Source organism: Rhamphochromis sp. 'chilingali', assembly GCF_963969265.1.
Source record: "Rhamphochromis sp. 'chilingali' genome assembly, chromosome: 15".
Lineage (NCBI taxonomy): Eukaryota > Metazoa > Chordata > Actinopteri > Cichliformes > Cichlidae > Rhamphochromis > Rhamphochromis sp. 'chilingali'.
The window spans coordinates 33,520,411-33,542,186 of record NC_137942.1 but is presented as its reverse complement, the minus strand read 5'-3'; the positions used below and the strand labels follow the sequence as shown (position 1 = coordinate 33,542,186).

General features: G+C 43.0%; 1 protein-coding gene across 4 annotated transcripts; it reads right to left on the bottom strand.

Moving 5' to 3' along the window:
- Positions 1-658: 658 nt before the first annotated feature.
- traf7 (TNF receptor-associated factor 7) lies at positions 659-19,237 on the bottom strand. 4 transcript variants are annotated; one of them, XM_080904819.1, is made up of 22 exons: positions 19,090-19,237; positions 15,714-15,888; positions 15,487-15,538; positions 15,294-15,385; positions 14,984-15,100; positions 14,745-14,837; positions 14,154-14,187; positions 13,834-14,056; positions 13,592-13,726; positions 13,327-13,422; positions 13,112-13,233; positions 9,129-9,202; positions 8,953-9,001; positions 8,569-8,696; positions 8,312-8,394; positions 8,172-8,211; positions 7,928-8,044; positions 6,775-6,897; positions 4,073-4,192; positions 3,676-3,807; positions 2,616-2,735; positions 659-2,410 (listed from the first exon to the last, which is right to left on the bottom strand). In XM_080904819.1, exons 2-22 carry the CDS (start codon positions 15,825-15,827, stop codon positions 2,396-2,398), a joined length of 2,079 nt encoding a protein of 692 aa, XP_080760945.1. In that variant the 5' UTR covers positions 15,828-15,888; positions 19,090-19,237; the 3' UTR covers positions 659-2,395. The 4 variants fall into 4 exon arrangements, with proteins under 4 accessions (XP_080760945.1, XP_080760946.1, XP_080760947.1 ...); XM_080904820.1 differs by having other exon boundaries at positions 15,294-15,382; XM_080904821.1 differs by lacking the exon at positions 19,090-19,237 and having other exon boundaries at positions 15,487-15,612; positions 15,714-15,849.
- Positions 19,238-21,776: the final 2,539 nt, after the last annotated feature.

Sequence of the window (21,776 nt, the reverse complement as noted above, 5' to 3'; positions counted from 1 at the left end):
CTTGTGTATTTGAAAATTATTTTTTATTTTTGTTGTGTTTTTAGCGTTTTATTGCATGTTTTTTTATATTCCATATATAATTTGTCATCCATCTGCAAGCATACACTGTCCGGCCCTCTTCCAACACATGAAAAACCAGGAATTTAAGGCTTGTACAGGCAGAGCACGGTGAGTTTTACAGTTCATAGTTCAAATTGGCTATTCTAGATCTTTTATTCATGTACATTCTCGACCTTTTTCAGTAAAAACTGTAAAAGTTTTAATTTCATTTGTGTTTTGCTGTTGTTAGTCCCTGATGACAGTAAAGCAAAAGCAACTACCACATGTTGGAAGAAGTAGTCCTGAAAAACGGCTGATTTTATGACACTTTTACAGCGAAAACAGCTAAACAGGCAGCCTGCTCAACATCACACCTCTGCTGGTGAACACTCTCATGGTCTTAGACCAACGAGAAATGACCCCAATCTGATACGTGGTCACAGTCTCCCTTCCTGCTCTAGTTACGACTCTAACAAAAAGTGTTGCCGCAAAACACAGAACAGCAGTTTACATTAAACCCAAGTTTTTCATTTAATTTAGCAACAGAATGAAATATGATGATACGCTACGTTCCAAAAGGATTCCGATCATTTCCTCCTCAAGTCCTTTGGTGCTTTATTTCATCAAATAAATCAGACGAACGCTTCTCCAACACTTTTATTGATCAACGATCAACTTAGGCTTACATGATTACAAGTATACAAGAAATCACTTAAAGTGTGACCAGTGAAGATGCTTCCTCTCTTCCCTTCCTCTGCCTCCCTCACGAGGCTGCAGCCAAACTATTAAACACCCGTGAAACTCGGATTTAGTCTCTGAATCTCACCGACTATCACAAGAATATTTCAACCCTTCTGCTGTACTGTCAACCCAATATGGGTCCTTACACATCATTTAGGAAAGCACAGGCGCCTTTTCGTCGGGGAGTTAATGTTAACTGCAGTCAACTGTTTGTGTTACTCTGTGGTCAGAGAGGAGGGAGGGACATACAGAGGAGAGGAAAAGGCATCATTACAGCTGTTCCTTATTTTTCATCCACACATATGGCACTCATTGAAACACTCATGTATAGACAATAACAGGCACGTGCATGCACGCAGGTCGTCCTTCTCGCTCCGCCCTGCAGGCCGGGGTGAGTCGTCCTCTCTGTTATCTTACACGACTTTACAACCGTCGAGTTGCTCTCAATACATCTCAATACATCTCCATCATGGCACAAATGTAAAACTCTAAATCTATAGATCTTTCTCTTAAAAGTCTTTGCTGCGTTAAAAAGTGTTTTTCGAAAGGCTGGTTTCACAACACTGGACTGGGCGACCACCAACGTGACGCTTCAGCTGAAAGGGAGACGCTTTTATCTTGGACTGCTTAGAAATTGATTTATGAAGCTACTCAGGCGGACTCTGAGATCAGTTATCTGATGGAGTGTGAACGGAGTGTAAGCAGCAGAATGGTGTGCACTACCCGGCTGAGTTTTTACCTCGAGGTGCATCGTTGAGAAATCAGTGAAGCTAGTTTTAGGAGAAAAGTCGACATTTAAAAAAGGAAAAATGTGCAGGCTGGATTAACAAAAGTGCTGCTGTGGCCCTGAAACACCAACATGTGGCTCAGGTGTCAGCCCAACATCTGGTTGATGTGATTTATCAGCTCTGATTCTGTACATAATACTATATCATTCATAAATATATTTTTATTGCACACACTGCTATAAACATTTCACTGTTTAACAGAAATAAACTGATATTTAATTAAGTATCAATTTACCTTTTTTCTTTTTTAAACAGGATTAAAACTCTTGAGAATGTTAGCTGGCACTTTGGACAAACAGCTGCTGGACGAGGTTGACACGTGGAGTGCTCCCGGTTTGCTAACCAGGCAGAGGGTTTGTCAAAATGATTAAAATGAAACATTCGGAGTCGTGACGCCGTGGATGAAGGCCTTTGCCCAGAAGAACGCCTTTTGCTCACTTATACAAGCTTAAATCATCGATGACGTAATAAACATACGGTATCTGCATGGGGTCCACCCAGGGTAGTGAAGCCAGCCTTTAAACAGTATGTGTTGGGTATCATGGGTGAAGTTTGTCTGCAGGAAGCCGGCAGCACCGTCGACTGTGTGAAAAAAAGCACAGCCGCAGTCCTCTCCACACCTCGGGTTAATGTGCAGCGTCCAGTCAGTCCAGTGTGGTGCAACCGTAAGGCAGCTTTGTCTCGCTGTGCCCTGTAATGCACAGGTGGATGAGGCCACTAAGGAGTGTGTAAATCACAATCAAAGAAATGCGTGCTGAGGCGGGAACTGCGCGGAAACGTTAACGGGAGGTGAAGTGAGCTGGACGCCTGTGGAGCCAACGGACCGTTTAGCAAGTCCACACCTGAGGGAGACGGGAAAAGACACAGTAAGACAGGAGACGCGCACAGGGATACATCGGCTTTCAGAATGAAAAAAGAAATATTTCTAATAATCTAGTTTTGAAAACGCACAAGATGCTGGTATAAGCAGAAAAAGGTGACAAGGTGAACCGCTGATGCAGCGGGTGGGTTGAGCTCAGATTTAAGGGTGGGGGCGATCTGTCGTACCTTGACGGTGCTGTCGACAGCTCCGGAGAAGAGGCGCCCTCTGGAAACGGCGAGCGCTGTTACACTGCCCTGGTGTCTCAGCAGAGTCTGGGTGCAGATCATGTTGTCCATGCTCCACACCTACAACACACAAACGCAGCGCTGCTGTCATGTCTGGCCCTGTACAGCGTGACTCGTAGGATGAGATGATGGGATGGTGTCGTCAGGAATTCCCGGGACAGCGCTGAGTGAGGTGCAACCTGACAGCGTCAGACGGACCAAAGCAGAACGTCCCACAGATGCTCTGTTGGATTTAGGTCAGGTGAGTGTGGGGGCCAGTGATGTCAAGAACACCCGCCCACTACTAAACCGACCACAGACGACTCAGATTAAAAATAAATAAAAAGTCTACAACCATCTGTGATCTCATCTGATCCTGTTAATCAATGATCTGCACACATCCTACAAAGATAAGTGTGCTCGTTATATGAAACAAAACTTTCAGCTGCTCAGAGCACTGAAACTAGTTCCACTACGATAAACCACAGTGCTCGTGTCACGTCCCTTTAACCACCTAATAAAAATCAAGTTAGAAACTACTGACAACAGTGTGAACTATCCCACCACCACCATGTCCGTCACAGCCCGTCACCCTTTACAACATCCTGTTTCCACACCAGGCAATCTCGTTTCCTTTCATGTGAACTCACTCAGGCTCCGCCCATCCCGATCACAGCCTTGTATATATTTATTACATCGTTATTAACATCTTTGGGACGAAAATGTGTTTTTCTGAGCGGCAGCTGTTGTATCATGTAGGGGGCGTCGCTGACAGGGACGCTCATCAGCTGAGCACAGGGTTAAGATGGTTGTGTCCACTTTCATTTTTTGACTTAAGCTAAACAAACGGATACGAGAGTGGGAGGAAAATATGTGACAAGATGTCAAACTACTGTAATTCTGTAATGACACCATGCACTAAAATGTATTTGAGTGGAATGCATCCAGCTTGACACACACACACACACACACACACACACACACACACACACACACACACACACACACACACAGGACTCACCCTGAGGGAGCGGTCATAGGAAGCGCTGAACACTTTGGTCTGGTCGGGGGTGGAGATGACGGCCAGAGCGTAAACTGTCCCCACGTGACCCGTCAAGGTCCGCACCTGCTCTTTAGACTCAATATCCCACACCTGGAGAGGACACACAAACATCACCATTACCACCATCCTTCCTCCTGCATCATCATCACAAACACACACAGAAAACAGCTTTGTAGCAATTTCCCCAGCTGGACTGCTTCAGGTCATGTCAGACAGACTTGCTAAGGCTTTGTGGTTGTAATCTGAACATCCACAGAAAAACCTTTGCAACTATGAGATCAGTGCGTCCAACGGGATCAGTGACACGGGCTTAGCCACTGCCAAGAACGACAGAGGAAATGAAACTGTGCCTTACGTGGATGAGGTTTTCATAGGTGCCGCAGACGATGTGGTGGTTGGTGACAGCAATGGAGTAGACGCTGCCCCCACTGGTCTGCAGGACATGAACACACTCCAGAGAGCGGATGTCCCAAATCTGACACGCACAGACAGAAAGCAGTTTAGTGGAGAAAAAAGGAGCGCGAGGGAACGTCCTTGACCCGAGGGGAACGAACACAGCGCGCAGACACGCACGCTCGGTTATCAGCAGTGGAAAAAGTGAGTTACTCAGCAGCTGGAAGCCATCAATTCTCATCCCCACTGAATCACACGGTTTAACTGGCCAATTACAACACAGCACTGAAAACATTTAGGAAGCTGTAACCACAGCATTTCATAGATGAATCTGATCATTCATAAGTTATGAAAAACATGAAATTTGTTGTGTAGTCAATGAGTCACAGTGTACAGCACAACAGGGCTGACAGGAGAGCAGAGGAACATGCAGGAGGTCTTCTCAATCCTCTATTTAAACTTAGAGCACAGTTAACTAAGCATTAACAGAACACTGCTGTATAATCTCTTTACAAACATCTGGCTAACAGGAAACAGGATCACCGATTCAAACGTGTCTGGCTACCTGCTGAATATTGCACTCATTCTCCCGTCATCTCTGATTTGATCTCCACTCCTCCCCGTTGTGGAAACATGCTGCCTTTATGCCATTAGAGGCCAATTGCCCCCCCTGCCTGTTATAGATTTAGATGTTTTCAAAAGCTCTCAAATAAAATGAAGAGAAATACAGTGAAAACATGAGGACAGGTGACGAGAACTGTAGAAAACAAGTCTGAAATGTCACTTCAAGCCCAGCCTTTCCCACCACGTCGACTCACTTTAACTAATTATTGTGAAACGTAAAACATGAATCTGCCTCAATGCTCCAGAGTCACAGTAAACATTTACCCATTACAGACTCATAAATATCTTCAATGTTGTGCTTCTAGGACTTATTAAATACAACGTGAGCATAAAGAGCTGAGCCAGGACTGAGTTTGTCGAACCGATTCCCCTGCAGTTAATAAGGAGAGTGTGTTTACATTGTGATGCCACACAAAGGGTCTTTTTTTCATACTGTCCCACAAAAATAATACCATCGAATGATTCCAATTAAACAAACTATATCCAGGGATCAAACAGACCTTTGGGGACTTTGCATCCAGTCTGTGTCAAATGTATGAAGCTGCTAAAATATTTAAAAGCTTAACCGTCACCGAATGCTGCCAACATGTGTCAGAACAGTTTCTGCAGGAAACCGTCTCTAAATGGCTCCTCCAGTTAAAGCGATGGCTAGAGACCAGCTGCTCGCTCACAGGCGTCACATAACAGAGCGCCGTCATTCTTCCACAGACTGTCCTTCGTTCCTACAACCAGTCCCTCTCGCTTTGCTCTCTGTTCTCCCTTCGATGTCCCTGAGGTAGTCATTAGTGGCCAACTGCAGCAAGACAGTGAGCATACACAAACACACAGCATGAAACGAGCCCAGACACACACACACACAGGCATTCCAAGTACTTTGAACAGTGAGGAAGTGAATGAAGCCGACGCACAAACCTTTGTCAGTGCTGAGAACATAACTGAGGGGATACACTCATGGATGCAGCTGTAACTGCACACGGGGGCTCAGTACTCCCACCAACACCCAGAGATGACAGAACACAAAGCTGGAGACCCTGACCTAGCCCAACACACTAGCAGCAGTGCCTGCATTAAAACCGAAATGTAGTATGTTTGGCTGTTCGTCCAGCTCTGCGTGTCCATCTTCCTCCGGATGTTTTTTTATTTTTACACATTGGCTCCAAAATGATCGACCACCAGCTTCCAAACCCTACTCAAATATTTTTTGTTGTTGTTTGTTCTTTTTCTTTGCAGCCAGTAAAAGAAAGAAAATGTTTAATACAGCCAGTGGCCGAGGTCGTCTTTAGTTCCTGGGCACCTGTGTGTTTTGCCCTTTGTTGTTGTTTCCCAGCTGATTTTGTTCCTTTTGGGTTTATTTTTCTTTTCTTCCCGTCTTGCTTTGTGCATTTCAGTTTGTTTTGTTTTTTGCAAATAAGCAAAGGACAGAGAGCTGACAATATTATCATTCCTGTAGTTTATGTTCGTAAGGTTCTGTCCATCTAAAACGTGAATAAAAGAAACAAAAACAAACACTGGACTTCTCCGAGCAGTCAGAAATGAATCAGGCACAACGTTCAACATCAAAAACTATTTTCTCTGTTCAGGAGTTCAAGTAAATAACTGGAATTTGGCGTCTTAGTCAAAACAAAGTAAAGCATGTTAAGACTGTGTAATTGTTTGTGAATTAATGGGTAACAACAATAATTATATTTTAGCATTAAAAACATCATTTTGATTAAAGAATAATTTTGCTGGTGGAACAGACGTCACAGACAAATAAAAAATGATTTTGTTTATTACCATTGCTGTTTTGGGCAGCTGTGAAATAAACCTCACATTGTGTGGAGGTTGAATAAATGTGTTCGTACGCATCAAATTTAAACAAAACTTAGAGATGTTTAACATAACAGCACAAAGGAATCCAGATCCAGGAATCCTTCTGGCTCCAAGGACTCGCGTAAAGTGGAAATATGCAGTCTCATGATGCTTTTTTATTTTGTTTGAATCATTTATAGCTGCTGAGTTATGATTGGACATAAGTAGGTAAACATTGCTCTTTCTTACCTTGATGGTCTGATACGAGCCGCTGTACAGGTGGTTCTGGGAGGCCACCAGCGCTCGAACCCAGTGATTGAGTCCTGTCAGCTCCTTCTTCAGCTTCAGCTCAGTGCCCACGATGTCCCAAACCTACACACACGACAAGAAAATCCACTGAACTAACAGAGGAGGAAAAAAGTACTGGATCCAAAGAGAACAGTCAATAAAATTACAAAAATACCAGATGGTGAAAAAATATTAAACGTTTGGTAAAACATTTGTTTACTAGAGTAAAACATGGACATTTTAAATACTGGACTCATTTTCAGCTTCACCTTCATCAACATACCACAAAAAGCTAGTTTGTCACACTCACACACGCAAACAGCTGAGCTGAGGCAGATAAAAGGACTTGAAACACAGCAGCAAGTCCATCTCTGAATGGCTCAAAACAAATATCAAACCCCCCAAAATGAAGGTTTTAGAGTTAAAATCACATCAGACTGAACTGCTTCATGACCTTAAACAGGCGTTCATGCTGGAAATCCCCCCAATGTGGCTGAACTGAAACACTCTGCACAGAAGAGAGGCTCAAAATTCCTCCGCAGTCATATGAAGACAAATATCAGAAACGCATGATTGTCACAACCAGTTCTGACATTTAGAAGAGAAAAGACTTTTTCACATTGTCCCAGGAAGTTTGTATAACTGTGTTTAATTTAATAAATGAAATCTTCTTTTAAAAGCAGCATTTTTTATTTACGCTGGTCAACTTTTTCTAACGCTAAAAGTCATCTGATGACCTGAAACATGTTTAAAAACAAAAAAACAAGAAATCAGAAATTTAAACAGCAGAGGTGGAAACATTCAAGTGTGATCTGTCACTGAACTGATGTTGAGAAAGGCTGAGTGAAGGGGGTTGGAGCGGGGGGAGGGAAAGCCTCAAGTAGGGAAAGTCCCTTTTGTGGGAGCACTGACATCACCGACATACAGCACCAATGCATCCTCTTCTTCTCTGTCACTAAAGGCTACAGTCCAAGTTTATTCATTTTTCACATTTTCATATTCTTTGCAGATGTCAGCTGTGCAGGATTTGGGCAAATCCGTCTACTTCTACAGATTTGAAAAACATAAAATACCCCAACATACACTGTGTGAAATATGCTGCACATAACAGTACCTTGATGGCCTTGAGGGAGCCGCTGAACAACATGTTGTGGGAGGAGACCAGTGTGCATACGGGGTTGTCATGGGCACGGATAGTATTGACTTTCTGGAGCGTCTGAATGTCCCACACCTACGCAAGATGCACAGTTGGAGGGGAAATGCATGATGCAAATAAATGAGCTTCTCGACGTATGAAAACATTCCATCGTGAAATTTTATAAGCTTGGTCCTAAAAGAGGGAGGACGCAGAGACTTACAATGATGGTGCAATCTGCAGAGCCACTGTATAGCCTGTTACTATGGGGAGGAAAAAAAATACAACTGAGTCATCCTGAGATTCCTGCAGCTGATAGAGATCCAGTGATTACAACATGTGTGCATGTGTGAATTATGTTACCCTTGGATACACAGAGCCAGCACGATGCCATCATGACCCTCCAGGGTTTTCTGACATTTGTAGGTGGTGCAGGTGTCCCACACCTTAGAGGAAGAGAAGCCGTCACTTAGTATTTCTGTGCATAACAACAACTCTACAATTCCTACTTTCTACAAAACAGGGTTATATGTGGAAGTTGTCTGAATCTCTTTGGAAACAGGAGTGAGCAGGCAAAAATAGCACGTATACAAAAACGGGGAAATGAGTGTAGCCATTACCTTAATCGTCTTATCAGAAGAGCCAGAGAAGAGCAGGTCTCCAGTGGAGTAGACACAGAGACACCAGACGGGACCCTGGTGGCCCACAAATGTCCCCTTACACTTGAAGATCTGCTGGGGGTCGTATGCTACACACAGGCAGAAAGACGGCATAGAGTGGATTTGCATTTTTCACTGGAGAAACACAGTGCGAGGAAAATAACTGAAACAAGAGGTTAAGAACTGAAAGGTGGATAAAGAAAAGGGAAATGGAAAAGCGTGAGCGGGGGGAGGAGGGCAATCCTGAGAGTTGGCAGAGCTACAATTTGAATTTCAGGTTAAACCTTTCACAGATTTTCACCCAATGCTGAGAGAGGAGAAGAGTAAAGGCTAACAGACACTTACAGCCCAGGATTCCCATGTTGAGCCTGGCGTTGATGTGGGACAACTCATCCTGGAGGGACAAAGTAAGTATTTGTGTAATATTTCAGCACCTCGGCTTCTTAGTCACATAAACTCCAGTTCACTCACTCACACTCACACACACACACACACACACACACACACACACACACACTTACGTTAAGCATGGAGGCATCTCTACGAAACTCCATCAGGTCTTCGCTGAGCTTGCTCTGGTTCTCATCCAGCACATCTGAAACACACGCAGACACACAAGGTCTTTAAGACGATGAGAAAAACTTTAAAAAGCACAACTAAATGTTTACTATGATTATTCATTACAGATTGGTGCTGCGGCTGCAGTGATGCGGACGCTGCACCGGTCTGTGGTGGTGAAGAGGGAGCTGAGTGTAAAAGCGAAGCTCTCAGTTTACCGGTCGATCTACGTCCCTGCCCTCACCTATGGCCACGAGCTGTGGGTAGTGACCGAAAGAACGAGATCGCGGATACAAACAGCAGAAATGGGCTTCCCCTGAAGGGTGGCTGGCCTCTCCCTTAGAGATAAGGTGAGAGGTTTGGCCATCCGGGAGGGGCTCAGAGTAGAGCCGCTGCTCCTCCACATCGAAAGGAGCCAGCTGAGGTGGTTCGGGCATCTGACAAGGATGCTTCCTGGGTGAGGTGTTCCACCGGGAGGAGGCCCCAGGGCAGACCCAAGACAAGCTGGAGAGATATCTCTCGGCTGGCCTGGGAACGCCTTGGTGTTCCCCGGATAAGCTGGAGGAGGTGGCTGGGGAGAAGGAGGTCTGGGCTTCCCTGTTTAGGCTGCTGCCCCCGCGACCCAGCCCCGCATAAAGCGGAAGAAGATGGATGGATGGATATTAATTACCCAGGTTATGTGTCTCTTTTTATTTTAAGTCTGTGCTGCATTTTGCAAATCATGAAGTGCTACTTTCTTACATAGTTTCTTCATTACAGAGCATAGCATAAGGCAGCATTTGAGAGGGTTTCCTACTAGCTCCTGAAGGAGCAGTTACCTGTAGCAGCACGCCGACTGATTTAGTAGTTTTTAAATCTGTAGCCTTCAACCCTACCCACACAGTTAAGAGACAACACGCATAAGGAGATGCACGTGATGCAGATTCTTAAAAGGCTCCAATTTTAACTCACACATGGATAACACTCCATCATATCCAAGATCATCTCCATTCCCCATACCCCCCTTTCCTTTCCGGCCCAAAAACAAACCCGATAAACCTGCACTTCTTCTGTCAGCAAGTAACTACAGCTGTTAATGGTTTGCTGTTATACATTGCAAGTGGTGGATGTTTATATTTATACAAACATGTTGGGGACACAGACCCATGATGGTGCAATGAGTCGCCACTGGCAGCCATTCAAAAGAAAGTAAACATCATAGGGAGACGAGCTAAGACGGCTTCAGACGGAGGATGAACTAAGATGCTGCACATAGGGCTGGGCCATATTATACCGTTCACTGTAATACTGGTACAATGTTAGGCAACGATAAGAAAATGAAACATCGCGATAGAATTTGGCTAAAACGCGCATGCCCAGTGCCGAAAAAGCACGGCGGTAACAGAGAATGAGAAGGAGGAAAGCAGATTGTTGAGTGAAATGGATGAACCAGAATTAGTTTGTAAAAATGTTGCAACTATGAAGTTTAACATCCAGGCATCCATGAAAACAGAATTCATTACATTTAACGGCGTAAGAAGTTAGCAGGAAGCTAGCGGAAGTTAGCTCACTAGTTACCTAAGCATGATATAGCATGTTCTGACTGAGAAAATTCTGAAAAAAATCAAACGTACAGCTCTGCTGTCACTTCCAACATAAATGAAGACAGGAAACTAAACAGCAGTGACGTTTGCAGGGTTACTGAAGTTGGGCTACCTGGTATCCGGTCGTTAAGTCTGACGTCACTAGCCGTGTCTGCGCCTAAACTCCGCTGCAGGTCCATTTATCAAACGATCACTGTGGCATTACTGAGAGTTGAAAAACTGTCTAAAGTCTTTCATCTTTAATAAAATGATCAGCGTTCTGCTCTACCAGGCGTAACAATTGAGTTTAACATCCAGGCATCCATGAAAACGGAATTTATGACATTTAACGGAGTTAGAAGTTAGCAGGGAGTTAGCTCGCTAGCTTCTATCTAAATACAATATAGCATGTCCTGACTGCGGGGTTTTGGAAACAAATTAAAACGTACAGCTCTGTTATCACTTCCAGCATAAATGAAGACAGAAAACTAAACAGCAGTGACGTTTGTAGGGTTACTGAAGTTTGGCTAGCTGGTATATAATGATGTGCTACGTGACCGCTAGCGACACAGCTATGTTAGCATAATATAAACAAGCTAACTTTCTTTCCACTCGATAAAAGTTACCGTGAGTGTTCTCGGTGGTCAGGAACAAATGTAATCGCATGGCAGGATGCTGTAAAAGGACCAAACTTCAGCCAGGAGAACAACTGAGATAATCCATCCACAATACGAGGTTAGTCATTCATATACTGCTGCATGGGCTGGGCTGTAGTTACATCCCAAGGTTTTAAAAACTGAGCTTAAATAAATGATTAGCGGTAATAAAAGCCGAGGGAGGTCAACAGTGATCACTGACTGTTTTAGGAGCTTTTTGAGATCAAATAGAAGAAAATACAAAACATTAAACATGTTAACAACACAAAAGCCATATTAAACGCAGACTACTTTATACCCGGAAGTAGGATTCGTCACGTCATCACTTAATGACCGGATATAATGATGTGCTACAGGTCGCTAGCGACACAGCTGTGTTAGCATAAACACAGTGAAGCTGGAGGACGAACACTAACACTTTTCCCCTCCATGAAAGTTAACGTGAAGGTTCCCGATGGTTAGGGACAAATGCAATCGCATGGCAGGATGCTGTAAACGGACCAAACTTCAGTCAGGAGAACAACTAAGATAATCCATCCACAATACGAGGTTAGTCATTAATATACTGCAACAACATGGGAATAGAGCCGCTGTGATAGAATACAGCATTAATGACTCGATGGTACAGAAGTGGAGGAAGCAAGAAGAATGAGTTGAATAAAGTTTGATTTATCTGACTGCTTTGTGCCTTATAATCCCGTGCACCTTATGGTCCGAGAAATACATATTTGACTTTTTTATTTGGCACACTGCAGTTTAATGTTGCAAAGCACCTCTTTTTTAACTTCAGTGGATATTATACATGGTTATGCTCAGGATATGTCAGCCCATTTCTACTGGAAATGCCTTGCTTTTCAGCAAGGAATTTGCATTTGCACTGTTACATTTTTATAAAGCTTTAATGCACATAAAAAAAACAGCTGCTTGTTTAAGTGAAAATAAATGGATGGGTTTTTTGTGCTAGTAATGTTGTGGAGTTGTATTTTGTCTCGCATCAATTATATCGTCGGTTATATCGTTATCGCAAATTTTCAAATATATATCGTGATAAATATTTTTGCACACATGTATGGTATAAGACGAATACAAATTATTTTGAACAAAGCTCCTCTAAGAAGAGCTCAAGAATAAAAGGAGAACTAAAAATAATCCTAACAGGTCCATGCGACTTTGGAAACTGGCCTGACCAAAATAAAACTATTTACCAACAACTACAGTTCCACTTAAAGCCTTATTAAGTAACTTAACTAAGTCGGAACTTCCCTTCAGTCTGTGAAACATCCAGAGGAAGTATGAGCCAATATCTTCTTACTGAATCTAATTTGATGGCTCCTAGACTCGATAACAACAAAACGCACATCTTGGTATTCAGTACATGTTGTGCTGATAATATACTGAATACTCAAATAAGCTGAAGTGTGAAGACATGTCTGATCTTTCCATGATATTAGTCTGAGAGTCTGTACTTGTCTTTCACATGCACTGCTTTGCTGAATACTTGGGCAAAGTGAACTATTTAAAACACATTCTTTATATAAGCTGTATACCTGAGGTACCACAGCACCTGTTTCTTGACAGCTATACAGCATCACTGAGCCACATACAAGCAGCCCACCTGCTCACTGAAGCTCAACTACATCTTCTTCCAAGCATATAAATATGCAAATGATGTTGCTGAATGTTAGAAAAAGAGAACTGATTCTTAGTTCTGCTTTTCTGTCATCTCACCAAATTTGAGCTCCAGGTTTTTCTCTAGCTGATCCAACTTCTCAGATAATTTCCCCAACATGGAGCGTAGGAAGGCGATGTCTTGGTCCTTCTGAGCCAGAGTGAGCTGCATCTCATGGAATCTAAGCAGGCAAAAGTCAGACGTCACATTAGGACCGATGGGGAGGTTAACAGAAACGGTTCAGCACAACAAAAGTCTGTTTATCTGAGCTCACCTGTCGTCAGTTTGCTGCAGAAACTCCTTGAGGCCCTCAAATTTACAGACCTCCAGGTGTGTTTCATATGTGTCCTGGTTGCCTATGAATGTGCAGCTGTTGGCAAGGAGACAAGATGCAGATTACTGACAAGTAAAACAGAGCAAATATGAATACAGTAAAGTAACAGTGCCAATGGAAAAAAGCAAGAAATAATTTCATAGAATGAACAAAATATGCTGGAGAAAGGTGAAAATAAGACATCAAAGCGCTGTTTTAGGATTACCCATATTTGGAGTGTGGACATTTGATGTGTTCGCATTCTTTGAGGTGAGCCTCCAGGTTCATGGTGAGCAACGGCGGGCAGGAGGGGTTGTTTGGGCATCGCACGGGCCTGTAGTCACAGCTGGCCTCATGTTCTCTGCAAACAGATGTTGGGACGATGAAAGCAGAAAATGTTTTTTAACAGGATACAAACAGACCATACAGCTCTTTGTTTCACTTTAGATTTCAGGAATGTTTACTTACTTGCGTGTAGATAGTTTGATTGTGAACGGGCAGCCCAGCGGGTCCACCTCGTAGGCTCCAGGTTTCCCGGCCACTGAGGTGTTGGAGGCCGTGGCGCCGGCCGCGCTGCTGCCTACAGCCCTGCAGCCGTATTTACAGTGGATGAAGAGCTCTCCAATCTGCTCGGCTACTGCAATGTTGTTCACCACAACCGTTAACTTAGCTGCATCCACAGGGCACTTATCTGCAAGGAGCACAAATATTAATTAGGTAGAGTTAAAATCGAGTAAACTTCAAAATTGTACTGCAATAAATGTCTGTTACACATTTTTTAGGGTTACCTGAAGTCAAGGCACATCGTCTGCAGAAAGTGTGCTGCAGAAATAGGAAGTTAGAGTTAGTTTAGTTTTACTTTGCTTTAAAACATCTGGATATTTGGTGAGCCCTGACAGTCACACATGCATCTAACAAAGAGTGGCAGCTTTTCTGATTTACTGCAACACTAGCAGAAATTGTTGGCCACCAGGGATTTACAGCCACTTCTACTAGTGCATTTAGAATAACCTAGAATATTGTGGAAATGCGTTTGTTTTTTTAGTACGTCATTAAAAAGGGCAAACAGGTCTATTTTCATTCCAATTCACATTAGTCAGAAATCCAGTAACTGGATGTGCCCTGTATGATCCCCTTTCTCAAGCAGTCCTTTGTCATCACTATTTTATTTATTTGACAGCTGGATATCAACAGCATGTCAGTTTTAGCACTTTTTCAGAGTCACAATCAAACCTTTAGGAAACCGAGCACAACTGTGATGAAATTTGTTGGAGGTTTTTACAAGCAGTTGGACAAACTATGGAAAAAAAGAGGAACAACTTTCAAAGCACAGGCAGACGGACAGAAAGAAAAAGATTACAAGTTAAAAGAAGACTCACCCCACACGTGGTGATGACGGGGTCCTTGAAGACGTTGCAACACAGCTGGCAGCAAAGTTTGACTGAAGGCTGCTCAGCAAAGACCTGCGGCTCCTGCTCACAAACATAAACTTGTGTTAATTCACTCAACTCCAAAACTGTGCTCTGTGTGTCTGTGTAGATCTCTGAATGTACTGCAAGGCATCTGTTTATATTTGCTTCCATATATGTAGAGTAAATATAAGTGCCGGCTGCCATACCGTGTCCTCCTCCTCTTCGTGCAGAGAGAAAGTGGAGCGCAAGGACATGTTGGACTCGGAATGGAGAGATCGGACTGAGATGGCCGAATCTGACCTCCGAGGAGTACCGATGGGAGGCTGAGGAAGGGAAAAGAAGCAGCGAGGAAGAAGAGTTCATAAACAAATCCCACACTAACGGTATCACAGCAAATCCTCATGCGTGCAAATATGAAAAAGATGCAGAGCATGAAAACATTTCATGTTTTAGTCCAATAAATGATCACTTTGACTACGTTATCATGAACTGGATGTTGAGTTGATGTGTGCTTACCATTCCATCGTCGTCATCACGGGGGGAGTAGGTCAGAGTGCTCGAGGAGGAAGGAGTCCGTCTGTGCTGCTTGTAAGTGCTGGAGCCTTCTGCTGAAAAAAGAAGGGGAATACTCAGAGGAAAGAACACTACAGTAAAACAAAACTTCAGTGACATCAAGCAAACACGCAGTGGTGTGTTAATTATGTGTCACCTTTAGCTCCAGCAGCTGAGAAAGTTGGAGCAAACGAGGCCTCCATCCTGCTCTGCAGTGAAGAAAGATGCACAGACGGAATAGCTCAGAGTCAAAGTTTCCGTTTATTTTAAAATAAAACAAAAGCTGTGATGGGAATACATTGCAGATCACGAGTACAATGAGCAATAGTGTACAATGAATACTAATCCTGCTACATGATTCAAATTTCTGCAAGTGTCTCTCACCCCGTTGCCAGAGTCTGCTGAGGGGCTGGAGGGGCTGCTGGGGATGGTTGCTGTGCTAGCTATCGCTGCTCCTCCGGAGTATCGGTTGTAACGAGGAGTCTTACCACTGCTCATAACCCAAAGCACACACTCAGAATATGTGAGGAAAGACTATCAGGTAGCTGGACTGCTAGGCCTAGGAAGAGGTAAAAGGACAAGGAGGGTATTAGCGTGACACATACTGTAAAAACGATATCAGTTGGTATGGTTATTTCCCTCCGACCAGAACTACAGAAGTCCGAGTAAAAAGAGCTTAAGCACGTAATGCTTGCTTTAAGTTAGAGTTATGTTTTAACACAGAACAAAAATTAAAAATAAAAGCCACATGCCCACAGTTGGCTCGAGGGATGTCAGCAACTGCCAGAAGCTGCAGCACAGCTTTAATCTACACGAGAGGCAACGCAGTGAAAAAGAAACGACACAGTGGAGTTACTGTTGTTAAGGCGACGTTTGACCTACTTTACTGGCCTCAAGCACAACAACACAATCAAACATAATTATTTCAATTCACAGAAAAGATGACGTTTATGAAGAAGTTTTATGTTTTAGTCTGTTGAATCCGACTATCCAGAAAACCCAGAGCACAAATCCAGCAATAACAGGGAGTTCAAAGTTCAGTCATTCGTTAATTAATTTGTTAAATTAAAAACAAAAAAGTTCTGTTTCCTCTCTGCTAGTACTGTGTAGTTTGTCTCATTCACAAATATACACACAAAAAACTCCTCAGGTACCCCCAGACTGAAATCTGAGGCCCAGCTGATCTGAGAGGATAGAAAGTAATGTGATTTTTTTTAATGTCATTACAGGATTTCCTGTCTTTCTGTGAACAAACCGTGGCCTCGTGCTGCTTTACAAGAAAGCTTTTCAGTTTTGGGACGGTTCAGAACTGAAGTAACAACATGGACTACTGAGAATGAGAAATATTATTATTTAGTTACTGAACTGACAACAAATTAAGAAATTCAGACTGTTTTGATTTGTCTAATGTCTAAACAGAACATGTTCTGAGTCAGTGCATTAAATGTTTGTAGTTTTTGGACTGTTGGTCAGGCAAAAGAAGACATCTGAAGACTGATTTTCAGACCATTAAAAAAAGTAGATGTCAGCTTGAAGTGGACTTATGCTCATTTCCCCCCCTCCGTTTGACACACCTTTCTGCTGACTGTGCTTTGTGGCTGAGATGACCATATTAGGAAATTTGCTCCAATGACACAATACAGAGCCAAGAGCAGAAAAAACTGAAGCTGGAGCTTTAGTTTCCCAAGGATTTCTTGCATATATCCCATCTTTATTTCATAGGAGCATCCAATTTTGTAATTATTTATATCTTCTTCTTTTGGCCACAGCCAGCTCACCCTATCCATTGCAACCTCCTCTGTAAATGGACTGATTCTTATATAGCACTTTTCTACTCTCCCGGAGTGCTCAAAGTGCTCATGCCTCATTCACCTAATCACACCCACTCATACAAGCACTTCCAAACACAAGTGCAACTAATAAATATTCACACACATTCACACTCCGATGAACGCATCGGAGGGCAATCTTGCCCAAGGATATTTGGCATGCAGACTGGGGAAGCCAGGAATCGAACCACCAACCTACCAAGCTGATCTGCTCTACCGCCTGAGCCACAGCCAACCCTGTCACATCAACCCTCTCCATGTCCTTCTCGTGACATCCATGAACCTGCTCTGAACTCCTTGTTATGCTTCCAACTGGCAGCTCAATCTTGATGATCATTTCCCCAATATATCCACTATCCCTCCTCTTCACATGTCCAAACCATAAGATAAGATAAGATAAGATAAGATAAGATAACCTTTATTAGTCCCACACGTGGGAAATTTGTTTTGTCATCTCAGTAAGGCAAGGCTAACTTAATCTCCAAATTGCTAACCTAAGCTGCCACTCTGATACACTCATTTCTAATCCTGTCCATCCTGCTCACTCTCAATAAAAATCCTAACATCTTCATTTCTGCCACCTTCAGCCCAGACTGTCTTTTATCTTTTATCAAACCAGCCTTCACAGCAGTTGCTCTACCATGTTGTAAACCTTCCCTTCCACTCTTGCTATCATTGTGCGAATGCCGTGAGGCGCTGTGAGACCCGGTGGTCAAGGTTCAATCCTACCTGTGGATGTTGCCGCACGTCTTCAACGCTTGCACACACTCCACTTTCTTGACACTGTTCACTGTACCCTTTCAAATAATGCAGTTTTCAGCAAAGACTTCAGCTTCTGCACAGTGTTTGCAGATAGTTCTCCTTCTTCTGCTGTTTTCAGATTCTACTACACGGCATTCACACAGCATTTTCGAAGGAAATGCAACTTTTTCTATTTGCTGTCTGTCTTACATATTAAGACAGAAAAAAATAAGGTAAAACATAATAGGTCGTGTTTATTGACAAAGTGAAATAATTCTAAGTCTTTTAACTGGGAGAGTAAAGCTGCATCAGCCAGCAGCAGATCAGCAGAGGAAGTTCAAAATTCTACAAATTGTAGATTCATCTCGGATGTTTGCCTCGCAAGAGTGCTCATTCACACACAAACACACATATACACTGTGTATATGTACATATTGATAGAAAGTACACATGCAGATAGTTAGCAAACAATAGCATATCTCTAATCCTTCTACCTTGTTAAAAGTAGTGCTCCTCCAAAGATATACACCGAGTCCAACTTATTCGTGTGCTAAACTTGTGAAACTGTGCTCAACATCTGCAAACCGTCAAACCAAGGGGAGGAGTGAGGGAGACATAGAGAGGGAGCAAAACAAGCACAATGGGGAGAGGGGGGGGCGAGACAGCCAAAAAAACCAGTGACCCGGACAACTAGCTAATGATGCAAACGGAAAGGTATGCGGTCCGTGGGCTGCACAGTCTGCCAGTGAACCTATTCCGGAGCTGTACTCGCTGTCATAAGCCCGGAGATTCCCGTAAAAAAAGGGGGGCGGAACACGAACACACACACACACACACACACACACAACGGAACAAAGTTAAAGACAGCTAGCTGGCTAAATGCTTAAACGCGGAATATATAAGCGAATAGGCGTAAAGCGCGAGTTTCCTACTATAAAAGAAAGCGGTCTACAACCGTGTCTGCCTGCAGTCATGTTGTCAACAACCATGTAAACTGCGACAATTGCTAACCTTAAGTATCTTCTTTGCTAGCTTAACTTAGCTTATGTTACATTTTCATTAGCAATCACTGCGACTAACAGTCTGTGGCAGGAAAAACTAAAAACAGCGGTCGAATAATCCGCTTTATTTTGTATTCAGCAAGAACATGATTACAAAAAAGTCGTTTTGGCTTAGTTTTGCACACTTACCATTATATCTGTTTAACAACAGCGCAGCTACAATTTTCTAGACGAATTCTGAAATCTTCCTCTTTGCCTCACATACACACAGCTCAAGATACCGCAGTGTGTTCTGGGACATGTAGTCGAACTCGTAACGCGTTCTCTTCATCAGTATATTTTTCTCCGCTGTTAGACTATACCACCCACAATGCACCTCGCGGACCTGCCATTGGACTTGATGCTGTCAGTAAAATTCCGCAAACCAACTGGGAAGTGCGTTATTCCCAAGTAAATCCACAGTCTGACGAGTTCAGCCTCCGTATTGGTTCCTGACCGACACGGACACGGAGCGGCCACCATCACGTTATACGTGCAGGGCACGTGGATGGTGGTCTGATGCGGAGAGGTGTTGAAGTGTAAAATAATGTTACAAATGCTGTGATTTCTCGGGAAATGGCGACATTTGGAACACATGAGCTTATTTCCATCATATTGCGCCACTCTCATAGACAACTTATTCCCAAATGACACGGAAATACTACTACTACTGATAAATTATATCAGCCAGCATCTTCGAGTGTTTACAGTTTATGATAGAAAGAATCAGATTAATAAACTGGACTGAAAGAAAAAAACACATACACACGTTTAATGACACAGAACTGGACAATATTAGACAATAATATGAATAACACCGGGCGTTATAAAAAGGAACCTTATGGCATCAGAATATAGTTTCTCCCAGTAACTATGACAATGTTTTGTATTTCATATATTGTGTAGAAATTATGTGTAACTAGAAGTATATTTATTCTTGTAATTCAGGTTTATATAAATAGGGAAGGGCAGCATGGTGGCATTGTGGTGTGCAATGTTGCCTCACATCAAGAACATTCAATTCCACCATCAGGCTGGAGTTTTTCTGTGTTTGCCTGGGTTCTCTCTGGGTACTCTGGCTTCCTCCCACAGTCCAGTTAAATAGAGTTAGTGGGGATAGGTTAACTGGAAACTGAAAATTGCCCATAGGTGTGAATGTGTGTGCGAATGGCTGTGTCTATGTGTTAGCATGCCTCTCGCCCTGAGAAAGCTGGGATAGGTTCCAGCTCCCTGAGTTCTGCGACCCTGAAAAGGATGAGCGGAAGAGAATGGATGGATAAATAATAATTGATAATTTATGGAGAAGAGGTTTAAATAAGTTTGCACTTTCTGCCACTCTGTTTCAGATATGTAAACGAAATAAGCAAATGTCAAGATACTGTGAAGATACAGAAATTCTTTTATTGCTGCCATATAATCTGCATCATTATAATTGCATTAATAACATTCTTTACAGCATTATTCCATCTAATAATATCCATCCATCCATCCATCCATCCATCCATTCGCTTCCGCTTATCCTTTTCAGGGTCGCGGGGGGCGCTGGAGCCTATCCCAGCTGTCATAGGGCGAGAGGCGGGGTACACCCTGGACAGGTCGCCAGTCTGTCGCAGGGCCAACACACAAGGACAGACAACCATTCACACTCACATTCACACCTAGTGGCAATTTGGATTATCCAATTAACCTATCCCCACAAGCTGCATGTCTTTGGACGGTGGGAGGAAGCCGGAGTACCCGGAGGGAACCCACGCAAACACGGGGAGAACATGCAAACTCCACACAGAAAGACCCCGGCCTGATGGTGGAATTGAACTCAGGACCTTCTTGCTGTGCAGCAACAGTGCTAACCACCGTGCCACCGTGCTGCCCCATCTAATAATAATTCTCACAGTATTGATACTGCATTACAGCTGTTTATTGAAGATGTCCATTTGAGGATCCTTCCATTATGTTAACTTTTATTACAAGTACGGTTAGAAGTATTTTATACACATTGCATATCTGTGCTTATTTTGAGTTGATGTTCGGGTCATTGAGGGTCTTAAGCTTCACTTGCGTGACTGTCCAGGTGATACATGCTGAGGGAAACTAGAACATAGAAGGATAACTGCAATGCATGCTTACAATACATATAATACATATAATCTAGGAATGTGTCTGGCCTGAGGCCTTAACTCATTTGGTGTCTTAATATATTTTATTCTACTTGGTAACAGATGACCAGAGTCAATAATTAGCCTCAGAGACCCTGAGGGCTTGAAGTTTATTACCTTGTATGGAAGGTGTTATAGAAAAGAGAAGTGCTATGTCTGTTATAGCTATTAAAAATGTACGATTAACGGTGACTAATGTCTGGAACCTATTTTAATCTGTCATTGACGCCATGGGGGGGCGTGTACCCCACTGCTTTATAAATGTCCACAACATGTATTTCGGTGACAAGACATATGTTGATGTTTTCTCCGGGCTGTTAATAAACTCAACGTTTGATTGCACCTTTCTGGGGCCTCCGTGGTTTGTGACACTGCTCTACATTGATCGATTTTGCGACAATACGCTTCGTATTCAACTTTTTTTTTTATCGTATTGTTTTTGTTCTATTTTTCCTAAATGACTGTCTGCATATTGTTTTACATGTTCAAAATAAATGAAACTATTGTGGTTATTGTGGTGTAATGGTTTGACGGATATTTTCTCAGCACACCTTTGGCCCCTTAGCACCAACCGAGCATCATTTAAACACCACAGCCTACCTGAGAATTGTTCCTGATTGTGTCCATCCCTTTGCGACTACAGCGTACCACCTTCTGATGGCTGCTTCCTGAGTTCATTGT

What these genes read in the sequence shown, in the direction of transcription:
- traf7 (XM_080904819.1), bottom strand. Translation starts at nt 15,827, where the DNA reads ATGAGCAGTGGTAAGACTCCTCGTTACAACCGATACTCCGGAGGAGCA. An exon ending in ACGAAGAGGAGGAGGACACG is followed by an intron (nt 14,838 to 14,983) that starts GTATGGCAGCCG and finishes GTTTGTGAGCAG; the next exon opens with GAGCCGCAGGTCTTTGCTGA. An exon ending in GCTCCCTCAAGGCCATCAAG is followed by an intron (nt 6,898 to 7,927) that starts GTACTGTTATGT and finishes TCGTGTGTGTAG; the next exon opens with GTTTGGGACATCGTGGGCAC.